This window comes from Aquarana catesbeiana, linkage group LG02, assembly GCF_042186555.1.
Source record: "Aquarana catesbeiana isolate 2022-GZ linkage group LG02, ASM4218655v1, whole genome shotgun sequence".
In the NCBI taxonomy this organism is placed as follows: domain Eukaryota; kingdom Metazoa; phylum Chordata; class Amphibia; order Anura; family Ranidae; genus Aquarana; species Aquarana catesbeiana.
Genome location: NC_133325.1, coordinates 575451496 through 575473669, shown reverse-complemented (window position 1 = coordinate 575473669; position 22174 = coordinate 575451496). Strand labels below are relative to the sequence as shown.

General features: G+C 46.6%; 2 protein-coding genes across 2 annotated transcripts in view; one reads left to right on the top strand and one right to left on the bottom strand.

Moving 5' to 3' along the window:
* The window catches only part of LOC141128687 (pancreatic secretory granule membrane major glycoprotein GP2-like), an 80073-nt gene that overhangs the window by 22596 nt on the left and 35303 nt on the right, over positions 1-22174 (top strand). Inside the window, exon 2 of the mRNA XM_073616121.1 lies at positions 7370-7396. Coding sequence (XP_073472222.1) covers positions 7370-7396 — 27 coding nt within the window. The remainder of the gene's footprint in view (positions 1-7369; positions 7397-22174) is intronic.
* Positions 1-22174, bottom strand: part of LOC141128689 (uncharacterized) — a 146874-nt gene that overhangs the window by 122352 nt on the left and 2348 nt on the right. The window lies entirely within an intron of this gene.

Here is a 22174-nt window from a genome sequence, read left to right as displayed (position 1 = left end):
CTCACTGGCACTGCTCTGCTCCTCTCCCTGCTGCTTCAAAACTATCTGACCTTTATATCATCCCCTCTGTCAGATAAAAAGCTGTATCCTAGTGCCTGTGCTTTATTAAAAAAAAAAAAAAAAAAAAAAAAAAAAAAAAAAAGCAGATTTCTACCTGTTTTAACAGAGTCTCCCAGCGATCACATGACTCCAGGCTCTCGCCTCCTCTTCTTCCCGCCTCCCCGGCTGCCGTCAGCAGGGGAATCTCGAGCCCCGCCCACTGGAGCCATCAGACAGGGAGAGTAGAGAGTCTGGAGTCACGTGATCACTGAGAGATGCTGTGAAAACAGGTAGAAATCTGCTTTTTCTCTATAAAGCACAGGTACTAGGATACAGCTTTTTATCTGACAGAGGGGATTATATAAAGATGAGATAGTGGCTTAAGAGCTCTTTTTACATTAAGCTGTTCACATTAAAGGGGTTGTAAACCCCGTTTTACTCACCTGAGCCCTTCGTTCCCTCAGCGGAGACGCGCTCTTCCTCTCTGCCCGGGTTTCTAGGCTCTTGAGTGGATAGATTGATAGCAATGCAGCCATTGGCTCCCACTGCTGTCAATCAAATCCAATGACGCAGGTGCTGGGGGGTGGGGCCAAGTCCAGCATTCTGTGTCTATAGACGTAAATGCTGGACTCGGGAGCGTGCCCGCAAGGTAACCCCCCTGGGAGAGCGCTTCTCCCAGGGGGTTTACCGATGTGAGAAGGAGCCGCGAGTGCCGCCGGGGGACCCCAAAGACGAGGTTTGGGGACCACACTGTGCATAACAAACTGCACAGTGGAGGGAAGTATGAAATGTTTGTTATTAGAAAAAAAAAAAAAAAAAAGGAAGAAGTGTCACTTTAAATGTTTTAGGATTGGAAAATATAGCTTAATGTGAATAAGTTTTGGTATGATTTACCAAATGATCTGAAATGTCCAGAATATGCTAACATAGACAGAGTCTTCTATTGTGTAACATTGGGGGAAAATTCGTAAATATCTAAGCTCTTTTTTTTGTACATTAAGCCACATTAAGCTCCCCAAAAAAACAAGCGTAGTGTCATTTATTTGTCTTGGGTGACAAAAATCTAAACTTCTGGAACAGATTTGGGAAGTTGAGAATTTTGGTTGTGCAAAGTTTCAAAGGAATTAAAGCAGAACTCCGGGATTTTCAAAAAAATCCCCCATTAGTACCCCCCCACACACACACACAAAACACTAAACAGTTATTACATTTGTGAAATTTCTTACCATTTAAGAGAGATGTGTGATTGAATTTTCAGCTCTGTGATTCAAAAAAATGCATCATCTTTTCTGGCAGGTAGTTGTTAGAACAGTGATTGCATCATATCCTCTTCTCTCTCTCTCTAACTGTAATCAGCCTACATTTCCCATGAATCCTTGGGATTGGATTGAATGTAGGAGGTACACTAGGCCTGTACATGTAAATATGAACTCGCCCACTTCAACATAAATCACACCCCCCATTCTGCAGCCAGCAAGCCATACATAACACACAGTATGATAGGTTACAGCCTTATAAATACAAAGCATTTTAATATAAATGCAAACCAGTGCAACGTGTCAGTGTTCACCAGAGCCAACTGTCGGGACCACCAGTGCAGCTTGTCCGGGACCACCAGTGCAGCTTGTCCGGGACCACCAGTGCAGCTTGTCCGGGACCACCAGTGCAGCTTGTCCGGGACCACCAGTGCAGAGCGGGGGTTATTATCAGAAATCACTTGTATGACACTGCAGGGATGTCCCGCTGTGTCAGGTATAGTATATGAGAACACTGATCGCTGATGTCCCACTTCCCACTGTTATTATGATTGACAGCGCACTGTGCCAATTACGGCAGGAGGCGGAACATCAACAATCAGTGTTCTCATATACTATACCTGACAGTGGGACATCCCCGCTGTGTCATACAAGTGATTTCTGATAATAAAACTGCACAAAAATAGCAGTCGGGGGTGGCGGTGTGGCGGAGTGGAGGGGCTAATTGCTGGCAGGGAGCAGAGGAGGGAGGAGGGAGGAGAAAGAAGAAGGACACCTCCTCCATGGGTGGCACAGACCCGGGGACCGCGAGACCCCCTCTGCCCACTACAGGAAATAGAACTCCCTGCTCGCTTTCAGGGGACTACAACTGGGCATGTCAGACCTCTGGCTGAGCTTACGGGAGGGATAGCAGCCAGCATTCTTACAAACAGGATGTCACCAGGCAATAACGTTTTTTCGCAAGTTCAGCAGCCTATTACAGAGGAACTACAGAGCTCAGAAGAACATGGATGGATCAGCGACGAGAACATAGAAAAAAAAAAATTGGGGCGGAGTTCTGCATTAAGGTTTAAGCACAATATGGTACATTAAAGAGGAACTGCAGTCTGCTCACATAATTTGTAATAAAAACATCTTTGCCATTCTGAAGCTTCCCTCCAACCACTTTGCATATTATTTTATATATACTCGGATTCTGGACTTGCCAAATATGCTGCAGAAATCTCCCTCCGCTGAGTCTGGTTGCGTCCATTTTAACTGTGGGCAGCTGAAGCTGCTGCCTGTTCACTTCCTGGATTTACACAGACACACAGAGGCCCACCTCCAGCTCTGCAGCTCTCACTGGCCCTCTTATGACTCATCCCCCTCCCTTCCTGACAAACTCTCACAAGAGTGAGAGAGAGAGAGAGCTGTGCATGATGTAATAAACCTATTGTATGATGGTTAACCACTTCCGGACTGCTGCACGCCAATGTACGTCCTTACTTTGAGAATGGATATCGTTATGGCAGCAGCTAGCTGCCATAACCCTGGTATCGCCGTGCTCGGCCGGCGGTTCGGTACAAGATAAAAGTGGTCTCTGTTGTGGATTCACCGCAAGATCACTTTTATAGGTGGCGGGAGAGAGCCTCCCCCCCCCCCCCCCCCCCGCCACGATCCGGCGCCCCCTGACACTTACCGGAGCCGTCGGCAGCAGCGGAGGCAATCGGATCCTTCCTGTGGCTGTGCATGGAGACGAGTGAGGGGGAAGATGGCCCCCACCCATCTCCATAATACTGCAGGGTGGAAGAGACATCAAAACGTCACTTCCGCCCATAGCTCTTAAAAAGGGCCATTTTTTATTTTTTTTTTTTTTTTTTTTTTTTTTTAAACAATTTTTTTTTTTTTTTTAATTGCATTTTAGTGTAAATATGAGATCTGAGATCTTTTTGACCCCAGATCTCATATTTATGTCATGCTTTTTTTCTATTACAAGGGATGTTTACATTCCTTGTAATAGGAATAAAAGTGACATTTTTTTTTAAAACAAAATCCATAAAAAGTCTAGGTTAGGTTCGGGTGGTTGAGAACTTAGGCTGTGCAAAGTTTCAAGGCAATTGATTAACCACTTCCCGACAGCCTGCTGTACATATACTGCGACAAGGCGGTGCTATGGCGCAAAATCATGTACCTGTACATGATCACACGCCAGAGTTGCAATCTGTGCTGATTGGCCACAGGGGGAGCCAATCAGCAGGCCCGCGATCACTCCCCACAGAGACAGAACGGCGGTCTGCCGATGTAAACAAACAGACCGCCGTGCTGTCAGGCATGGACACTCTAATCTAGTATTCCTGCTAATCAGGAACACGGATCAGTGTCCATGCAGTGAGCCCATCCCCCCCACACAGTTAGAAACACACTAAGGGAACACTGTTAACCCTTTGATCGCCCCTGATGTTAACCCCTTCCCTACCAGTGTCATTTACACTGTGTCAGTGCATATTTTTAGCACTGGTCACTGTAATAATGTCCCCGGTTCCATAAAAAGTGTCAAAGCGTATCAGCTAGGTGTCCGATCTGTCCACCGCAATCCCGCTAAAAATCGTTGATTACCGCCATTAAAAGTAAAATATAAATAAAAATATCCCCTATTTTGTAGATGCTATAACCTGCGCAAACCAATCAATATATGCTTATTGGAATTTTTTTTTTTTACCAAAAATATGTAAGAGAACACATATTGAAAACAACAAAGCCTGGGGAATGCCCAGAAAAAAACTCAAGCCTACTTACTGACCAGCTCGCAGACAACCAAATTTAACCTGTCTAACAGTATGCGTTAAAAACAGGGGTTTAGTCCGCACGCATTTGCAAACGCATGTGTAAGCCACAGAGCCACGGCACCCCGATATCTGTGGTCCTAACACTAAACTATGAGTGTCCCCACAATGGAGGCACATGCATTCTGATGGATAGATGAGGGCAGGTGGACTGAAGGGGAGCCCACCCCTTCTTAAAAGGTACATGAGCACACCAAACATCCAGCATGTAGCTCAACGGCTGCAAAGGTGTTGGTGCGTTGCTGGACCAATACAAACACCAATGTGATATGAAAAACAAAAAACTCGCCACCGCCCCATCTATAGCTGGCTATCGCAGTAAGCAGCTTTGGAGGGCTGAAACAGGTAACAAAGCCTGGGGAATGCATAAGAAGAATACAAATTGGCCTAAATTGATGAAGAAATTTTTTTTTTTTTTTTACTTGGATATGTATTATAGCAGAAATGAAAAAATATACATTTTTTTCAAAATGGTCGTTTTTTTTTTTTTTGTTTATAGTGCAAAAAATAAAAACTGCAGAGGTGATCAAATACCACCAAAAGAAAGCTCTATTTGTGAGAAAAAAAGGACATCAATGTTATTTGGGTACAACGTTGCACGACCGCGCAATTGTCAGTTAACTGCTTCCCCACGCCTCACGCAGATATACTGCGGCAGAAGGGCACGTACATGTACCTGTATGTTGCCCTTTAGAAGGCGGCTTGCCGGCGCTGCGAGCTCCGTGACCATGATCGCGGGTCCCGCGGACTCGATGTCCACGGAGATACCCACGATTGTCTCACAGAGAGGAAGAACAGGAAAAAGAAAAAGCATTTCCCCGTTCTGCCTAATGACACTGTCACTGATCTCCGCTCCCTGTAATCGGGAGCGGTGATCAGTGTCATATCACACACAGCCCCTCCCCCCCACAGTTAGAATCACTCCCTAGGACACACTTAACCCCTACAGCGCCACCTAGTGGTTAACCCTTCACCGCCAGTCACATTTACACAGGAAACAATGCATTTTTAATTGCACTGATCCCTGTATAATTGTGAATGGTCCCAAAATCGCACCAAAAGTGTCCGATCTGTCCGCCATAATGGCCACCATAACAGTCACGATAAAAATTGCTAATTGCTGCCATTACTAGTAAAAAAAAAAAAAAAATTATCAATAAAAATGCCAAAAAACTATTCCCTATTTTGTAGATGCTATAACTTTTGCGCAAACCAATCAATAAACGCTTATCATGATTTTTTTTACCAAAAATATGTAGAAGAATACATATCGGCCTAAACTGAGAAAAAAAAAATGTTTTTTTTATATATTTTTTGGGGGGATATTTATTATAGCAAAAAGTAAAAAAAAAATGAGTTTTTTTCAAAATTGTTGCAATTTGTTTTGTTTATAGCGCATAAAATAAAAACCACAGAGGTGATCAAATACCACCAAAAGAAAGCTCTATTTGTGGGGAAAAAAGGACGTCAATTTTGTTTGGGAGCCATGTCGCACGACCGCTCAGATGTCAGTTAAAGCAACGCAGTGCCGAATCGCAAAAAGTGCTCTGGTCTCCGGCCAGCCAAATGGTCCGGGGCTGAAGTGGTTAAAGTAACGCAGTGCCGTATCGCAAAAAATGGCCTGGTCATTAAGGGAGTAAAACCTTCCGGGTCTGGAGTGGTTAAGGTTTAGGCATTTTATTACATGTTAAGCTACATTAAAGGAGTTGGAAAGGCAGAAGGTTTTTTTTTTATCTTAATGCATTCTATGCATTAAGACTTCAGACTATGCATTAAGACTTCCCATAGACTTCAATGGGGTTTGCTGTTCAGGTTAGAACTTTTCCCCTGTTCGGGAGTCCTGCTGCGAACCGAACAGGGGAGTGACCGGCCCATCTCTAATGACCAGTAATACTCCCACTCATTATTTGCATTCCCAACATTTGCTCAATACCTTGATACTCCAGTCAGTGGGGTTGTTTTACTAAAAGAGCACTCAGCAAAGAAAATCTTCCCTTAGCTTAGTGAATAAATGGAAACTGTATTTACTCCAGCCATCCTACACTAGTCTGGATCTTTCAGGTTTCTTAGGTGTTCTTTAATATTTTGTTAATTTTTGCATTTCAGTACAAGGCCAGCAATGAAAACATTAAGATTTTTTGAGCTCTATTACTTAACCCAAGAGGAAAATGCTGAAAGTGGAAGTTCAGTCAAATTCTAACTATGCTTAAATCTACTCCCACCCTTTATTCTAAGCCTATTCTATCTAAAGAAAAGATGTAAATAGTAGAAGAGGGACAACCAACTAAGGATGATGCCCCATAGTAAGCTTATGCGTGATGTCAAATCCCAGGCTCTGCAGCCGTTGTTGGTGATCTCTCTTCTTCACTGATGTCGGCACTGGGACCCAATCATATGACAGGCCCGCAGCACCCTCAGCATAGGTAAGTATACAGATCTATCATTTAAAGGGTACACAGAATAGGCTTAGAATGAGGGTAGGAGTAGATTGGCCATACACGGATTTCAGCTGGTTCCCGATAAAGCGGCAAAAATCAATCAGTGATTGGCCCCTGTCAGCCGCCTTCTACATGACATCCCTCAATTGAAAAATTGGAGAAGCTGGCTGGAAAATTGTCAGTGGAACAGAAACTGCATCCAAACAGATGTAGCTGCTGTCCAGATATTTTGACAGCTGGTGGAACTGGCAGTGAAAATACTATGGCAGCCGCTGGAGATTCATTCATGTGTGGATGGAGAAATCTGTTAGATGTTTTTTGTTCAGTCTGCAGGTCGGCTTTAGAGTATAGAAGAAAGTGTGGGAGATATTTTATTGAATTATGTACATGCAAAAGACCTGAAAGGCGGATTGTACACAGATTACATACCAATTCTAAATAAACTGACTGACTATAGTCTTGACATAAATACAAAATCACAGGAAAAAAAAAAAAAAAAAAAAAAAAAAAACACACACAATGCCAGTTTTCTTATTCAGATATTTTACAGTTCACATATATAGCTACAAATATACTAAGTGTATGTGTTAGTGTATATACGGTACAAAAATATATATATATATATATATATATATATATATATATATATATATATATATATATATATATATATATATATATATATATATATATATATATATATATATATATATATTACATACATACACATATACATATAGTTTAACTTTATTGTATACATCACATTGGAACACAGCCTTTGACTCTTCCTTCTTTTTTCCCCCCCCATTTCTAGGTGCTCAGTGCATAGATCCTGCAAACTGTAAGTACTCCACATGTTTAAAAAGACAGGAAAACTGCATGATAAGCCTTAACATTAAAATGATTAAATATTACAATTTAGACACAGATTTTTAGATGATGCAGTTCGACTGATGTTCATAGCCAGACTGTTAATAATAAACAGCATCTGCACTTATTCATCAACTCAACCGCTTAGGCAGGCTATAGATGGTGAGAATTTGTTTCCTGTAACCAGTAAATTCCCACATCAACATGACCAGTGTAGGAACTAATATCCCCAACTTCCACTACCCACTCTTTATTTACTAATCCCCTTTCATTTTCCCTTTCTTATCTATAATAATTAGATAACACACACAGAAGTAGTTTTGGAGTAAAAAACCGGCCATAGCAGCCTCCTTTATTATAAAACTATAAAACCAACTTTTAAATAACTTTTTAATGACATTTGTACAACTATGTATAACTTTTTAACTGACAGTTCTTACACCTCCCAATCTTTGGTCTTCTGATGGCACTCTTAACTTCACCTCCTCCATTTCAAAACTTCACCAACACCATTACACTGCTGTACCATAATTTTACCATACCAGGCCTCCAGCCGTATTTAAAACAGTACGGTGACAACACCCTTCCCGCAGTGTAAACATTTGTCTTCCAGCCTAGCCTTCCGCTGTAAGAACAGAACACACCAGAGGGGCACATAATACTGAAAGCCCCCCACCATTTACCATCACCTCCGTGTATTTTTTACCACCATCAGAGACCAAAGATGCCACCAAAGCCCGCAAGGATGACCCCTTAGCCTTAAGGGCACCTCCACACCCGCAATGCCCTCTCAATGCCATCCTGAAGCCCGAGAGCCCAAAGATCAATGCCTACTGCGGTAAGGTGCACCCCATCTCCTCTTAGGTACATCCCCACATTAACCTCCAACTCCGTGTGCCTCACCACCAATCCCCCATTATTAACAACCAACTTTCCAGTTGCCTTGTTCACTTTAATTCTTGCTTTGTTGATCTTAGTTACCTATCTAGCCATGCGCCATGACGTCCTTGCCACTATGTCAGACCAAACTATGATCATGCCCGGGAAGGCCACCCGAAGTGCCCAAAAATCGCACTTAACGGCCGACACCAGTTCCCTGGTAGATCGGATCCTCAGATCATTGCCTCCTGCATGTAAAACTAAAACATCCGGGGGTCGGTCGAGTCGAGCGTAGCGTTCAACTTCCGGAACAACTCTACCCCACCCCATGCCTGGAAAGCCCAACCAGCGGATACATGCCTCCCTCCTGGAAATCCCCAGTTGCCTGCCTTCTGGTCTGACGTCCCCCCTTTTTGCACCCCAGAAAACATAGGAGTGCCCTAAGATCCAGACGAGGCGTGGTTGACCCCCATCTGCAAAGACATAACACAACAAAAGACAAATCGAAACATTTGAACTTCCCCCCACCTCTGTCGTCAAATGCATGTGATCATAATATATCTATCTTTTTTTTTTTTTTTTTTTATACAGCATCTGATGACAAATGAGGGCGCACATAAGACTGGAACCTCTTGGATTCCCACCTCCCAATCCTCTTAATTGCTGCCTAATCCAACCCACACCTGGTAGCTTCAGTAGCCGCCCCGATGCGGAAGGAGTGTGAGGCGAATTGCCTACTATCCAACCCTGCAGCCCCAATGCATTTTCTAAACACTGCAACGAATTGAAACCTGGATAAAAAAGTCCTATCTTCATGCACAAACAACGGCCCTTCCCCAACCGGGCGCATTAGCAAAAATTCCTCAACTACTTGAACCGGGCAAATTCCCGACCCTGGTAACCTGAACAACTGCACTTTTACCCCTTTTCCGGCTTGGTCTGTTTTAGACCTGCACAGTTTTAGCAACACCCTATCCCGTTTTACTTCCACATCCTGCATCTTCAAACCCCCTGCCACTTGTTTTGCTGGACTCACCAACTCACCCACCCGAAACGCTCCAAAAAACTCGATAGAAAAAACTGCCTTGAACAAAATAACTTCATAACCCGACTTACATACCCCACCTAGTTTGTTACACATCACCTGCAGTGGTGAAAAAGACACCAGCCTCCTCGAATCCTTCTTCGCATGACTCTTCCTATAACAGTTTAGGGCCTGTTTTACCCAGAAATCCTTGGTAAAATCAGTCAGGCCCTGTAACTTGAATAAAAAGGCCAACCCTGCCAACTTCCGCTCAATTGCGGACACTGAACCACCCCCCTCCATGTGTCGCGACACAAAATACACTACCAACAACCTCAAGTCCAGCCCTCCCAGCCCGGCGTCCGCCAGCCGTGTAAAAGTGGCCCATTCTGACCACACTTTACTATATGCCGCCCATGTCGCCCCACTCACCGATTTCCTGATCCATCCTGCGGCGATTCCAATACCGTCTCCCAAAGCCACCCCGGACAAGGAATCCCCTCTGCTTCCGCAGCGGGCACCAGCTCCCTGAATCTGTCCCACTGGAACCGAGACAAGGAGTCAGCCAAAGTATTATCCACGCCCGGAATATGAACAGCATATAGAAAAACATTAAGTTGTAAACACCTCAACACTAGGTGCCGCAACAATCGTATTACCGGCGGGGATGATGCCGATAGCCGACCTGAACTACCCCCATATTGTCACAATTCAAACGTATTTTCAAGTTCCGCCACCTCTCCCCCCACAATTCTACTGCTAATACCACCGGGAATAATTCCAATAGCACCAAATTCCGAGTAAATCCCGACTCCACCCAAAACTCCGGCCATGCCTTCGCACTCCACTGCCCTTGGAAAAAAGCCCCATACCCCGTAGATCCCGCAGCGTCTGTCACCAAATCCATGTCGCAATTACTTACCGGTCCTTCCATCCACACCGAACGTCCATTGTAGCTTTCCAGGAACGTGTGCCACACCTTCAAGTCCTCCCTATGTTCCCTGGTAAGCCTGATAAAGTGGGTCGAAGACTGTATCCCAGCTGTGGCAGCTGACAACCGGCGGCAAAAAACGCTACCCATTGGAATAATGCGACATGCAAAATTCAACTTACCTAAAAGAGATTGTAATTGTCGCAGCTGCACTTTCCTTTTCTCCATCATGTCCCTGACATCCATCTTTAACCCGGCTACTTTATCCCCTGGCAACCTGCACTCCATGGCTCCGGTATCTATTTCGATGCCCAAAAAACTCAACACTGTCGTCGGGCCCTCCATTTTATCCGCTGCCAATGGTACCCCAAACTTACCGGCAATGTGTTCCAGGGTTGCCAACAGAATCGCACAGCCCTTAGACTCACGAGGCCCCATGCAGAGAAAGCCATCAAGGTAATGTATCACGGAATCCATCCCCGACACATCCCTAATCACCCATTCGAGAAACAAGCTAAACAATTCAAACTTGGCACAAGATATAGAGCAACCCATTGGCAGACACCGATCGACGTAAAATTCTCCCTGCCAACAACAACCCAACAGCCAAAAGCTGTCCGGATGTACTGGAAGCAAACGGAATGCCGCCTCAATGTCTGATTTTGCCATGAGTGCCCCCTGACCATAATGCCTCACCCATCCCACTGCTGCATCGAACGATGTGTACGACACTGTACAATCTTCAGGATTGATACCATCGTTCACAGATGCCCCTTTTGGAAACGAGAGGTGGTGAATAAGGCGAAACTTGTTCGGTTCCTTCTTAGGCACCACTCCCAACGGTGACACTACCAAATCCTGTAATGGCTTAGTTGCAAAAGGCCCACTCATGCGCCCCAACGCAACCTCCTTGGCCAGTTTCTCTGAAACCACCCCAGGATTCTGCAATGCAGACCGTAAATTCTTGGCCATCGATGGTATAGTTGCCAGAGAGCATGGAATTCTGAAACCCACTGAAAAACCCTCCCCCAACACCCTTGCTGCCTCTCTGTCCGGGTACCTATTTAAGAAAGGCCGCATCCTTACCTCCATCACCGGCGTTATCCCTCTTCTGAGCAGGGTCCCCTGGCTTCTTTCCTTTTTTGAAGCAGCGTGACAAAGCGTGGTTCCCCCCACATCCTGAACATTCGTGTTTAAAACGACAGGATCCCCCAAACTTGCAGGATCCTTCGTTAAACTGCCAGCACACCCCAAATTTTTTCCCGGCCGGAAGTCCAGAGGTAGACGATCCCCCAGCCCCCCCATGAAAAGGCTGGTTTGGTACCCTGGCGGAAGACATCAAACGCATCCATAAGCTGATATCCTTATGGTCCCACCTAAGAGCCGGCCTCACCGCCCTACATTGCCTAAATTGCTCATCGTACCGAAGCCACGCAGTGCCCCCATACACCCTATGCGCCTCCCCTATGGCATCCATGTAGCAAAACAACGCCGAGCAATGCTCCGGGTTCTTTTCGCCAATTAAACTCGCCATAATGGCGAATGCCTATAACCAATTACCAAAAGTCCTAGGGATCAAACGATACCTCCGCTTCTCATCCTCTTTTTTGGAATCGTCCGGTTTTACCCTGTCTAAGTTGAACTTCTCTAACGGTAACAAGGAGAAAATTTCCACATACTCACCTTTTACTATTTTCTCCCGCACTTCTTGTTTTAAATGTGCTCCCAGCGGGCCCTCATAGCAGACATACACTTCGCATTTCGCCGCATCCGCTATCCTGACCACATCCTTCCTGACCACCACCGCAGATTCCCCCGTGGTGGCGTTTCCCGACACCCCTGCGTCTGAGTTGGCGACAGCCTCACCCCCTGTCCCCGTGGTCCCCCCCAACACCCGACTTCTCCACCTGCCCTCCAACCCACGGTGCCACTATTACCGGCGCCGTCTGGGTGGTTGCAAAATCGCTGAACCAAATCCCTTAATCCTCCTAGTAATTCCTGCAATGGTCCCCCTGTCCCGGAGGCGACAGGCTGAACGCCCGTCCCCCCCTAAGCCAGGCGGTCCCCCCGCCGTGGCCCCTACAGCTCCCCCAGGAGCCCTCGTGTCCCCCCCATCACCCCTATCTAACCAATTACCACCCTCAGCATTGATAACAGGATCAGGTAAAACATATGACTCACCAGGCTGACTGGGTCTGCTCCCCATCGCCGCTGCACTGGACCCTCCAGATGGCGCACGTCCTCATCCGAACCCGACAACTCTCCTTCTGACCGTACCTCCGTGGCCTGGAGCATCGGCGTGAGTAACCTCCCAGGTGAAGGCTGCTGATTCCCATCTTGTGGCTGTTCTCCCCCTCTCCCTGCGACCACCTGCTGCCGTGCTCTGCTGTCCCCCACTGCTGGCTCCTCGACCTCTCCTTCTCTCTTCTCCTGGCTCTCCTCCACTCCTAGCTGCAGAAGGGCTGCCAGCAGCGTCAGGTAGCTGGCCTCCAGCCGTGCCCCCGCTCCTCCCCCGTTGGATCTCCCCCCTAGCAGATGCCTGTGCTGCGGGGGGGACCGTTCTGTTGCTGTCCTGTCTTCTGGGTGGCGATGCTCGGGCGCCATTACGGCCCGAAGCCCCGCCCCCCCGCGCTCCGCCGTTGTGGAGGATTCCGCCCAGTCCCCCCAGGGGTGGCGGCGGCCACCCGTTTTGCTGGGGGAGCCGACGGGTCCGTTCCCGGGCTCCTATTAGGGCGAGCTGTTCTGGATGAGGGGCCTGGTGAAAAACGCTCAGGCGGCCGAGACCGCCTGGCGTGTGGCGTCGCTTCCCCCCCGCGCCGAACCCCCCCCGCTTCATCTAAAAGCAATGTTGCTACCTCTGCCTGTAGCCAGTCCTGTCCCCTCGTGGCCTCCGCCATCCGCAGCCGTGCTAGGATCATATCTATGTCTGCCATGCTGCTGAAAACTGCTTCTCTCCCACTGTGCAACTTCCCCTTTGTCTCCTCACACTACTCCTGCTTAAACCCCGCCTATTCCTTTTATATCTCTCCACCCCCTAAGTTAACTTCAATCCCCTCCCTCTTACTTCCCTTTACTTTTAACCCTCAGTTGTCTCCTGTGCCACCTTGTCATGCCCAGACCTTCATTACCATTCCATACTTCCATTATCATTCCGGGCCTCCCTCAGTCAGTGTTTTCAGCTGGGGGGGGGGCATTATGATTATTGCTAGTAGGGATGAGCTGAACACCCCCCAGTGCGGTTCATACCAGAACATGCGAACAGGCAAAAAATTTGTACGAACAAGCGAACACCGTTACAGTCTATGGGACATGTACATGAAAATCAAAAGTGCTAATTTTGAAGGCTTATATGCAAGTTATTGCCATAAAAAGTGTTTGAGGACCTGGGTCCTGCCCCAGGGAACATGTATCAATGCAAAAAAGGTTTTAAAAATGGCCGTTTTTTCAGGAGCAATAATTTTAATAATGATTTAATAAAGTAAATCAAAAAATGAAATATTCCTTTAAATATCATGCCTAGGCGGTGTCCTTAGTATGCCTGTAAAGTGGCGCATTTTTCCCGTGTTTAAAACAGTACCTCAGCAAAATGGCATTTCTAAAGGAAAAAAAGTAATTTAAAACTGCTCGCAGCTGTAATTAATTGTCAGATCCCGGTAATATAGATAAAAATCATTGAAAAAAATGGCGTAGGGGTCCCCCCCCCAAATCCATACCAGGCAGGCCGCAGGAAAAGGGGGGGGGGGGGGGGGGGGGGGAGGAGAGAGCACCCCCCCTCCTGAACCGTACCAGGCCACATGTCCTCAACATGGGGAGGATGCTTTGGGGTCACCCCAAAGCACCTTGTCCCTATGTTGATGGTGACAAGGGCCTCCTCCCCACAACCCTTGCCCGGTAGTTGTGGGGGTCTGCAGGTGGGGGGGGCTTATCGGAATCTGGAAGCCCCCTTTAACAAGGGGACCCCCAGATCCCACTCCCACTATGTGAATGGGTATCGGGTACGATGTACCCCTACTCATTCACCAAAAAGTGTCAAAATGTTAAAAATGACAGTACAATTTGGTGTCCTTTATTAAAAAAAAATAAAACTGTCCCGCGATGCCCATTCATCTTCGATAACAGCGTCCGACAACCCGAGAAGATAACAAAACGCAACAACTCCACCTCCATGGGAGGTTCCTGCTGACTGAAGCCTCTTCGCAATGACAGCTGTTATATAGCTGAGGGCAGGGCCACCCGGTGACATAAATGGGGGGCCCTGCCCCCTTCTGACATCACGTGACAGGTCCCCATACACTTTTTATGGCAATAACTTGCATATAAGCCTTTAAAATTAGCACTTTTGTTTTTCATGTTAGTGTCCCATGGCTTTCGAATTTACCGTGAACACCGCATCATGTTCGCTGTTCGACGAACAGGCAAACACCCGATGTTCGACTCGAACATCGGGCTCATCCCTAATTTCTAGTGGCTATTGCGGCTGACAAAATTTGCATGCCAAGAATCCGTCATGCTGGTTGTACCCAGGTCGATCGATGGATGGGTACATTCAGCCTGCTCATAAATGGTTTGAATCTCGGCTGGTTCAGCGGAGACCATTGAACCATCTGTGGCCAGCTTAAAGTGCAAATACTCAACGCAAACACAACAGGAGTCACTAGATTGCTACCCCTTCTCCCCAGATGTCTCAAATATGCATATGATAAAAACAATACTTTTACATAAGCGATCACCTCCATTCTCGCCCAACCATCATTGTTTATCACAATTCCAATTTTAATTCCAACAATTAATGGCCGTCAAGGTCTTAGCCAGCTAAATCAAGCAATCTCATATCCTAGAAAATGAACAACCATAAATCAATGCTCAATCTTTAAGTTATCCTTACAATGATCGAAATTCTGCCTGTTCAGCAGGACCGGTCAGCAGGATCATCAATCAGTGTGTGACTCCCTACTCAAAAGTCTGAAGGGCACATTGGGAAATTTTTCATTGATCAGCTGCTACAGCCAATCAACTGCAAATCAGTGTATTCAGACAGTGGCGGGTTGTGCTGTCAGAACACGATGTCCCAGCAGAGAGGACTGCTCCATCCACCCATTTGTGTAGATGGAGGAATATGTTAGTTTTTTTCTTCAACCCACTGGTTGAATTAAAAAAAAATAAAAAATGAACCATGTATGGACAGCCTTTAAAACAGCGCCTCACACAATGGGGTTAACTAAAAGTGGAGTGTGCAAAATCGTAGGAACCAATCAGCTTCCAGGTTTTTTGCCAATGCTTAAATGAACAAGTTGAAGTTTGAAGCTGATTGGCTACCCTGCACAGCTGCACCAGATTTTGCACTCTCCAGCTTTGGTAAATCAACCCCAATGTCTCCTTTGAAAATTACAGATATTTGCAGATAAATCTCAGGTTCTTTTGTTTCTTTTCACCCAAAATGATACAGGATGTAATTTCTTTACCATATGCACCAATCCTGGATGTCACAAGTGCACTGTCTGTTAGGCTCCATTCACACCTAAATTGCCGCAATTTCTAATCGCTGCAAAACAAGGGACACGTTTGCGATACCATTAACGGCACCCCAATCGCGACACGATTTTGCCACGATTGTCACACGGTAAATCGCACTGCAATTGCGGCAAATTACAAAAAGCGCAACGCTGTCACCCAAAAGAAGCTCATGTTCCTTTTTGAGCGACAAGCGTCACGTGTTGCGTTTGCAGCACGATTTAGCGCGTGACAATAATGGCAAGATCTAGGCACGATTGGGGTTCCATTAAAAAGTAAATGGCATCGCAAACGCGTCCCGTGTTTAGCAGCAATTTGAAATTGTGGGCGGAATCAGGTGTGCCTGGAGCCTAACAGCTGAAGAGCAGTGGCCAGGGGCAGCCGCCAGCAAGAATCAGTAGATTCTTGCCTGTGGTTATAAATGCTGCCTTCCAGCTGCAACTGTCGAATGTTTACTCTGTACAAATCAATGGCTGGTGCCTCCACTGTTCACATGTAACTGCTCATCTGAGGAGGCAGGAAGGGGTTAAAGTACAAATAGTATTAGGATCAGTGGTCAGGGGCTTAAAGTGTCAGAACAGGGTCACTGCTAAAAAAAAAAAAAAAAAGTTACACACCTGTAATAAAAGAGACTTTGCCTTTCTGGCAGCCCATTTTATTTAGGATAGTCAAGGTTGAGGGACAGATTAATGCTTCATTCACACGAGGCGGATCCATTTCAGCGGAGTCTGCCAGCTCAGCAGAAGATCTCTCCGTTGATCTCTGCTGTGCCGGCGGATGACAGGTCCGTCTCTGCTCACTGAGCGGGGAGGGGCCAAAAACGGACAGCATGTCCTTTTTTATCAGATCTCATCCGATCCGCCCAGACGGATGGCGAACGTATCGCCATACGTCTGATTTTAGCGTCTCCTCTTACATCCGCCTGCCCATAGGAGTCAATGGATGGCCCACTCGGATCTGCCTGAAAAACGGACAGGTGGATCTGAGCAGTTTGCCGTGTGAATCTGATAAGTGTTAGGGATAGGTGATAGGAGATATCAGTGAAATGAACCACTTGCCAACCAGCCACTGTAGTTATACTGCGGCAAGTCGGCTCTATTGCGCGAATCGCTGTCAGTGTACGTCGCTTCGTGCAATAGATACAGTGAGGCATGTCGCTGGAGCCGATGCGTGTGGCCAGCGGCCACGATGTCTGCCGGCCACCGCGTTTGCTCCACAGAGAGCCAAAACGGGAATCTGTCAATGTAAACAAATCAGGAGAGTACAGAGTGATCGTCTGTTCCTAGCGATTAGGAACAGCAATCTCTCTGTACTCCCTGTCAGTTCACTCCCCCACAGTTAGAAACACCTCCCAGGGAACACATTTAACCCCTTGATTGCCCCCTAGTGTTAATCCCTTCCCTGCCAGTGTAATTTATACAGTAATCAGTGCATTTTTATAGCACTGATCGCTGTATAAATGTCACTGGTCCCAAAAAAAGTGTACGATCTGTCCGCCGCATTGTCGCAGTCCCACTAAAAACCACTGATCACCGCCATTACCAGTAAAAAAAAAAAAAAAAAAATGAAAAAAAAAAAAAAAAAAAACCAAAACAATGCCATAAATCTACCCCCTATTTTGTAGACGCTATAACTTTTGCGCAAACCAATCAATATACGCTTATTGGTATTTTTTGTTACCAAAAATATGTATAAGAATACATATTAACCTAAACTGATAAAGAAATTTGTGTTTTTACATTTTTTGGGGGGATATTTATTATAGCAGAAAGTAAAAAATATTTTTTTTTTCAAAATTGGCGGTCTTTTTTTTGTTTATAGCGCAAAAAATAAAAACCGCAGAGGTGATCAAATACCACCAAAAGAAAGATCTATTTGTGGGAAAAACAGAGATAAATTTTGTTTGGGTACAACATCACATGACCACGCAATTGTCAGTAAAATTGACGCAGTGCCATATCGCAAAAAAATTACCTGGTCATTAAGGGGGTAAATCCTTCCGGGGCTGAAGTGGTTAAAGTGTATGCGCATCCAAAAAAAAACTGTCTATATAAAATAGACAGTGTTATAAACTTAAAGTGGTGTTCCGGCCGAAATTATACTTTTTAAATAAAAATACCCCTATAATATACAAGCTTAATGTATTCTAGTAAAGTTAGTCTGTAAACTAAGGTCTGTTTTGTTAGTTTATAGCAGTAGTTTGTTATTTTATAAACTTACAGCAGGCCGTGGCCATCTTAAGTGTTGGGCATCTGAAGCCAGACTGTATTTCTTCCTGGATCTCATCCTTGCAGATCTCGCACATGCTCAGTGCAGCACAAGCAGTGTAATAGGTTTCAGGTCAGGTTTTCAGAGTAACGGCAGTTTCAGAGGAAGTTGCCGCCCCTTCCCAGAAGGCATTGCAAACAGGAAATGATGCGATGGGCCACGACCAGGGAGGAGGAAGTGAAAAATGAATACAGCAGATATACAGTAGGTGATGAGAAAAAAATTTTAAAAAATATCCAATTTGTTTACAGTGCACAGTTTAGTGAGGGATGCTGAAGAGTTGTAAGTGGGTGGAACTCCACTTTAAAGAGGTTCCTAACCACTTCAATAACGGGCACTTATACACCTTCCTGTCCAGACCAATTTTCAGCTTTCAATGCTATCGCACTTTAAATGACAATTGCGCGGTCATGCTACACTGTACCTAAACTACATTTTTATCATTTTGTTCCCACAAATAGAGCTTTCTTTTGGTGGTATTTGACCACCTTTGGGATTTTTATTTTCTGCTAAACAAAGAAAAAAAAGACCGAAAATTTTGAAAAAAAAAAATGTTTTTTTTGTTTCTGTTACAAAACTTTGTAAATAAGTAAGTTTTCTCCTTCACTGATGGGCACTGATTGGGCTGCACTGACGGGCACTGATGAGGTGGCACTGATGGGCACCAATGAGGTGCCACCAATGAGGTGGCACTAATATGCGGCACTAATAGGTGGCACTGATATGCAGCATTGATGGGTACACATAGGTGGCACTGAAAGGTGGCCTGGATGGGCACTGATAGGCGGCACGGATGGGCACTGATGTACAATAATAAATGTTACTGATGGATCAGTGCCAAACAATAATGCCTGCCAATCAGTGATGCCCATTGTGGGCACTGATTGGCATCCCTGGTGGTCTAGGGTGGCACACTTGGTGGTAACATCCCTGGTCGTCCTGGTGGCGTCCCTGGTGGTCCAGTGTGGGCATCCTCAGGGGGGCTGCACTGATAATCGATCAGCACAGACCCCCCCTGTCAGCGGAGCAGCCGATCGGCTCTCCTCTACTTGCGTCTGACAGACGTGAGGAAAAGCCGATCAACAGCTCTTCCTGTTTACATTGTGATCAGCCGTGATTGGACACGGCTGATCATCTGGTAAAGAGTTTGTCAGAGACTCTTTACCTAGATAGGAGCTGTGGTGTGTCAGACTGACACACCGCAACCACCGCAACCCCAGGGGCGCGCAGCAGCTTAATATCCTGGCGACGCCATATGATGTTCGGTCAGGATATTGAAACCACTTTGCCGCCGTCATTTTGCTATATGGCGGGCAGCAAATGGTTAAAGTGGTTGTAAACTCCATTCATGAAATTTGGGTACTGCACATATATCTGCAGCGTTTTCTTATCTCTCTTCAAAGCTCTAAGACCTGTGGCTTTTTCCTGCTCAGTTCTTCTGTTATCACAGCATGATAACTTCTGACAAGTTTTCTGTCAACGGTGATAAAACCAGGCTGAATTTTGTGTCAGGGAGGACGCTATAAATAGATTAGCAGGCAGCTGGTCAATTCACAGAACAGCTCTGCAAGTATCTGCCTATGAGGAGAGGGGCTGTGTGCTTTTCCTCCAATCAGCTGCCTCAGTGTATGGCAAGAATCCACACCCACAGGTGATTCGGGAAGAGAAAATTCTAACAGGACGTGCACTTTCTGAACAGTATGTAAAGCTAAAGACAGCAGATATACATGTAAAACTTATGTAGGTGGATTTTCTTTCATCTCTGTGTATCATCTGAGCATAGGCGTGTGCATGGGGTATGCCGGTGTGCCTGGGCACACCCTAATGCCCAGGCACACCCCAGGGTCAGAATGTGTTTGAGATAACTCCATTTTGGCACCCCTGCTAACCTGTAGTGCTGCGAGTGGGACTCTCTCAGTTGGATGCCAAATTCCTGGGAGAACTGCAGCTACTGGCTGCGGAGTAGGTAGTCAGGCATCCCTGACAGCTGCATATCACTCCACCGCCAGCTCTCAGTTGAGATGCTGAGATGCTGTAGCCGAGACTTTAGAGGCAGCATCGGATAACTCCTGACTGCTTACTCCACAGCTGGTGGCTGCGGTACTGACAGGAGTGATTGGGTTACCAGAGCCCACCACATCCTATGCTTCGTATTGCCACAAAAAGCTTGAAAAGGGAAGACTGTCTCTCCTCTAGACAAGTTGGGGCTTTCACAGCTTCAGTACAGGTGGGCAGAGCAGGAAGAGATGATCACAGTGCAGTCCCAGCACAGCTCTCCCTGGGGCCGACTGAATATCTCAGAGGATGGATGGCAGCCTGAATCTTCTCCACATGCGAGTCCTGACCTTCTCCTTCTATACCAGGGGTCTCAAACTAGCAGCCCTCTAGCTCTTGCGGAAGTACAAGTCCCATCATCCTCTGCCTGTGGGAGTCATGCTTGTAACTGTCAGCCTTGCAATGCCTCATGGGGCTTGTAGTTCTGCAACAGCTGGAGAGCTGCCAGTTTGAGACCCCTGTTCTATACAATGCTGTGCTGTACACCTGCCCTGCACCTTGCAGGGACGATTTACTAAAAGGAAAGTAACTTTCTTGAATAGGATAAGAAATACTTGGACTTCTGTTACATAGATGTATTCAACATTCACGCTGTATCTTATTAAAATCCTTCTTTTTTAATAAGATATACTATATATATGTGAAATACATTTATGTAGCACCTCAGAAGTCCTATCAAAAAAGGAAAGTGAATATTCATCTATGCAGTGGGGGGGATATCCTTTTTCACATAGGGCACTTTCACACTGAGGCGCTGGTCATGTTAGCGGTAAAGCGCCGCTGGTTTTAGTGGCGCTTTTAACCCCCTCTAGCGGCCAAAAAAGGTTTAAAAGAGCCGCGGCCTAATCACTTTGCAGGCGCTTCAGCAGCGTTGGCTATTGATTCCAATGGCAGGGGCATTTTGGGAGCGGTGTATTCAGGCCCGGACTGGGACAAAAAATAGGCCCGGTCACTTTAGACTGAGCAGCCAACTTTTCCAGAGACCGGGGGGGGGGGGTCGGTAGACATTTGCGGGGGTGGCTAGTATCCACACTGTAATGTGCAGGGACACTGTGATATAAAGGGAACTGCACTGTAAAGGGGCACTGTAATTGCAGTCCCCTTTATATTACAGTGTCCCGGTCCTCTTGTGGCCATACAATGCTAGTACTGTCTGTCTCCTATTGTGCCCACACTGCCCAGTGACACTGACCTGCTCTCTCTGGTGGTCCTGGACAGCATGGTGCCCTCCTTCTGGTGGTGCGGTACAGCGTGGCTCTCTCTGGTGGTGCGGTACAGTGAGGCTCTCTCTCGTGGTATGGTACAGGATGGCTCTTGTTGCTCCCTGGTGGTGTGGGTACAGCGTGGCTCTCTGGTGGTGCAGGTACAGCGTGGCTCTCTCTCTCTCTGGTATTGCGGGTACAGTGTGGCTCTCTCTCTCTGGTGGTGTGGTACAGCATGGCTCTCTCTCTAGTGGTACGGGCACAGCGTGGATCTCTCTCTCTGGCGGTATGGTACAGCATGGCTCTCTCTGGTGGTGCGGGCACAGCGTGGCTCTCTCTCTCTGGTGGTGCGGTACAGCGTGGCTCTCTCTCTCTGGTGGTGCGGTTACAGCGTGGCTCTCTCTCTCTGGTGGTGTGGATACAGCGCGGCTCTCATGACTCTCCCTGGTGGTGCGGGTACAGCGTGGCGCTCTGGTGGTGCGGGTACAGCGTGGCTCTCTGGTGGTGCAGGTACAGCATGGCTCTCATGGCTCTCTGGTGGTGTGGGTACAGCGTGGCGCTCTGGTGGTGCGGGTACACCATGGCTCTCATGGCTCTCTGCTGGTGCTGTAGCCATCTCCCTGCTGAGATCAATTGGGCCTCCTATCTCTAGGACTACATTTCCCATGATGCCTCACTAGTTTTTTTCTGATTGGCCCTCCGCTGTGGCCAATTGGGAGGGAAGAACAAGCAGGAAGCTTTCTTCTCTCCCATGCTGCCGACATGAGAGGGGGGGCATCCTGTCAGCAGCCCGCAGCTCCCCCCTTACCCCACTGTGCAGACACCTATGGCTGGAGGAGGAGGAGCAGTCCGTAGGAGCCTAGAGCGGAACGGTCAGCA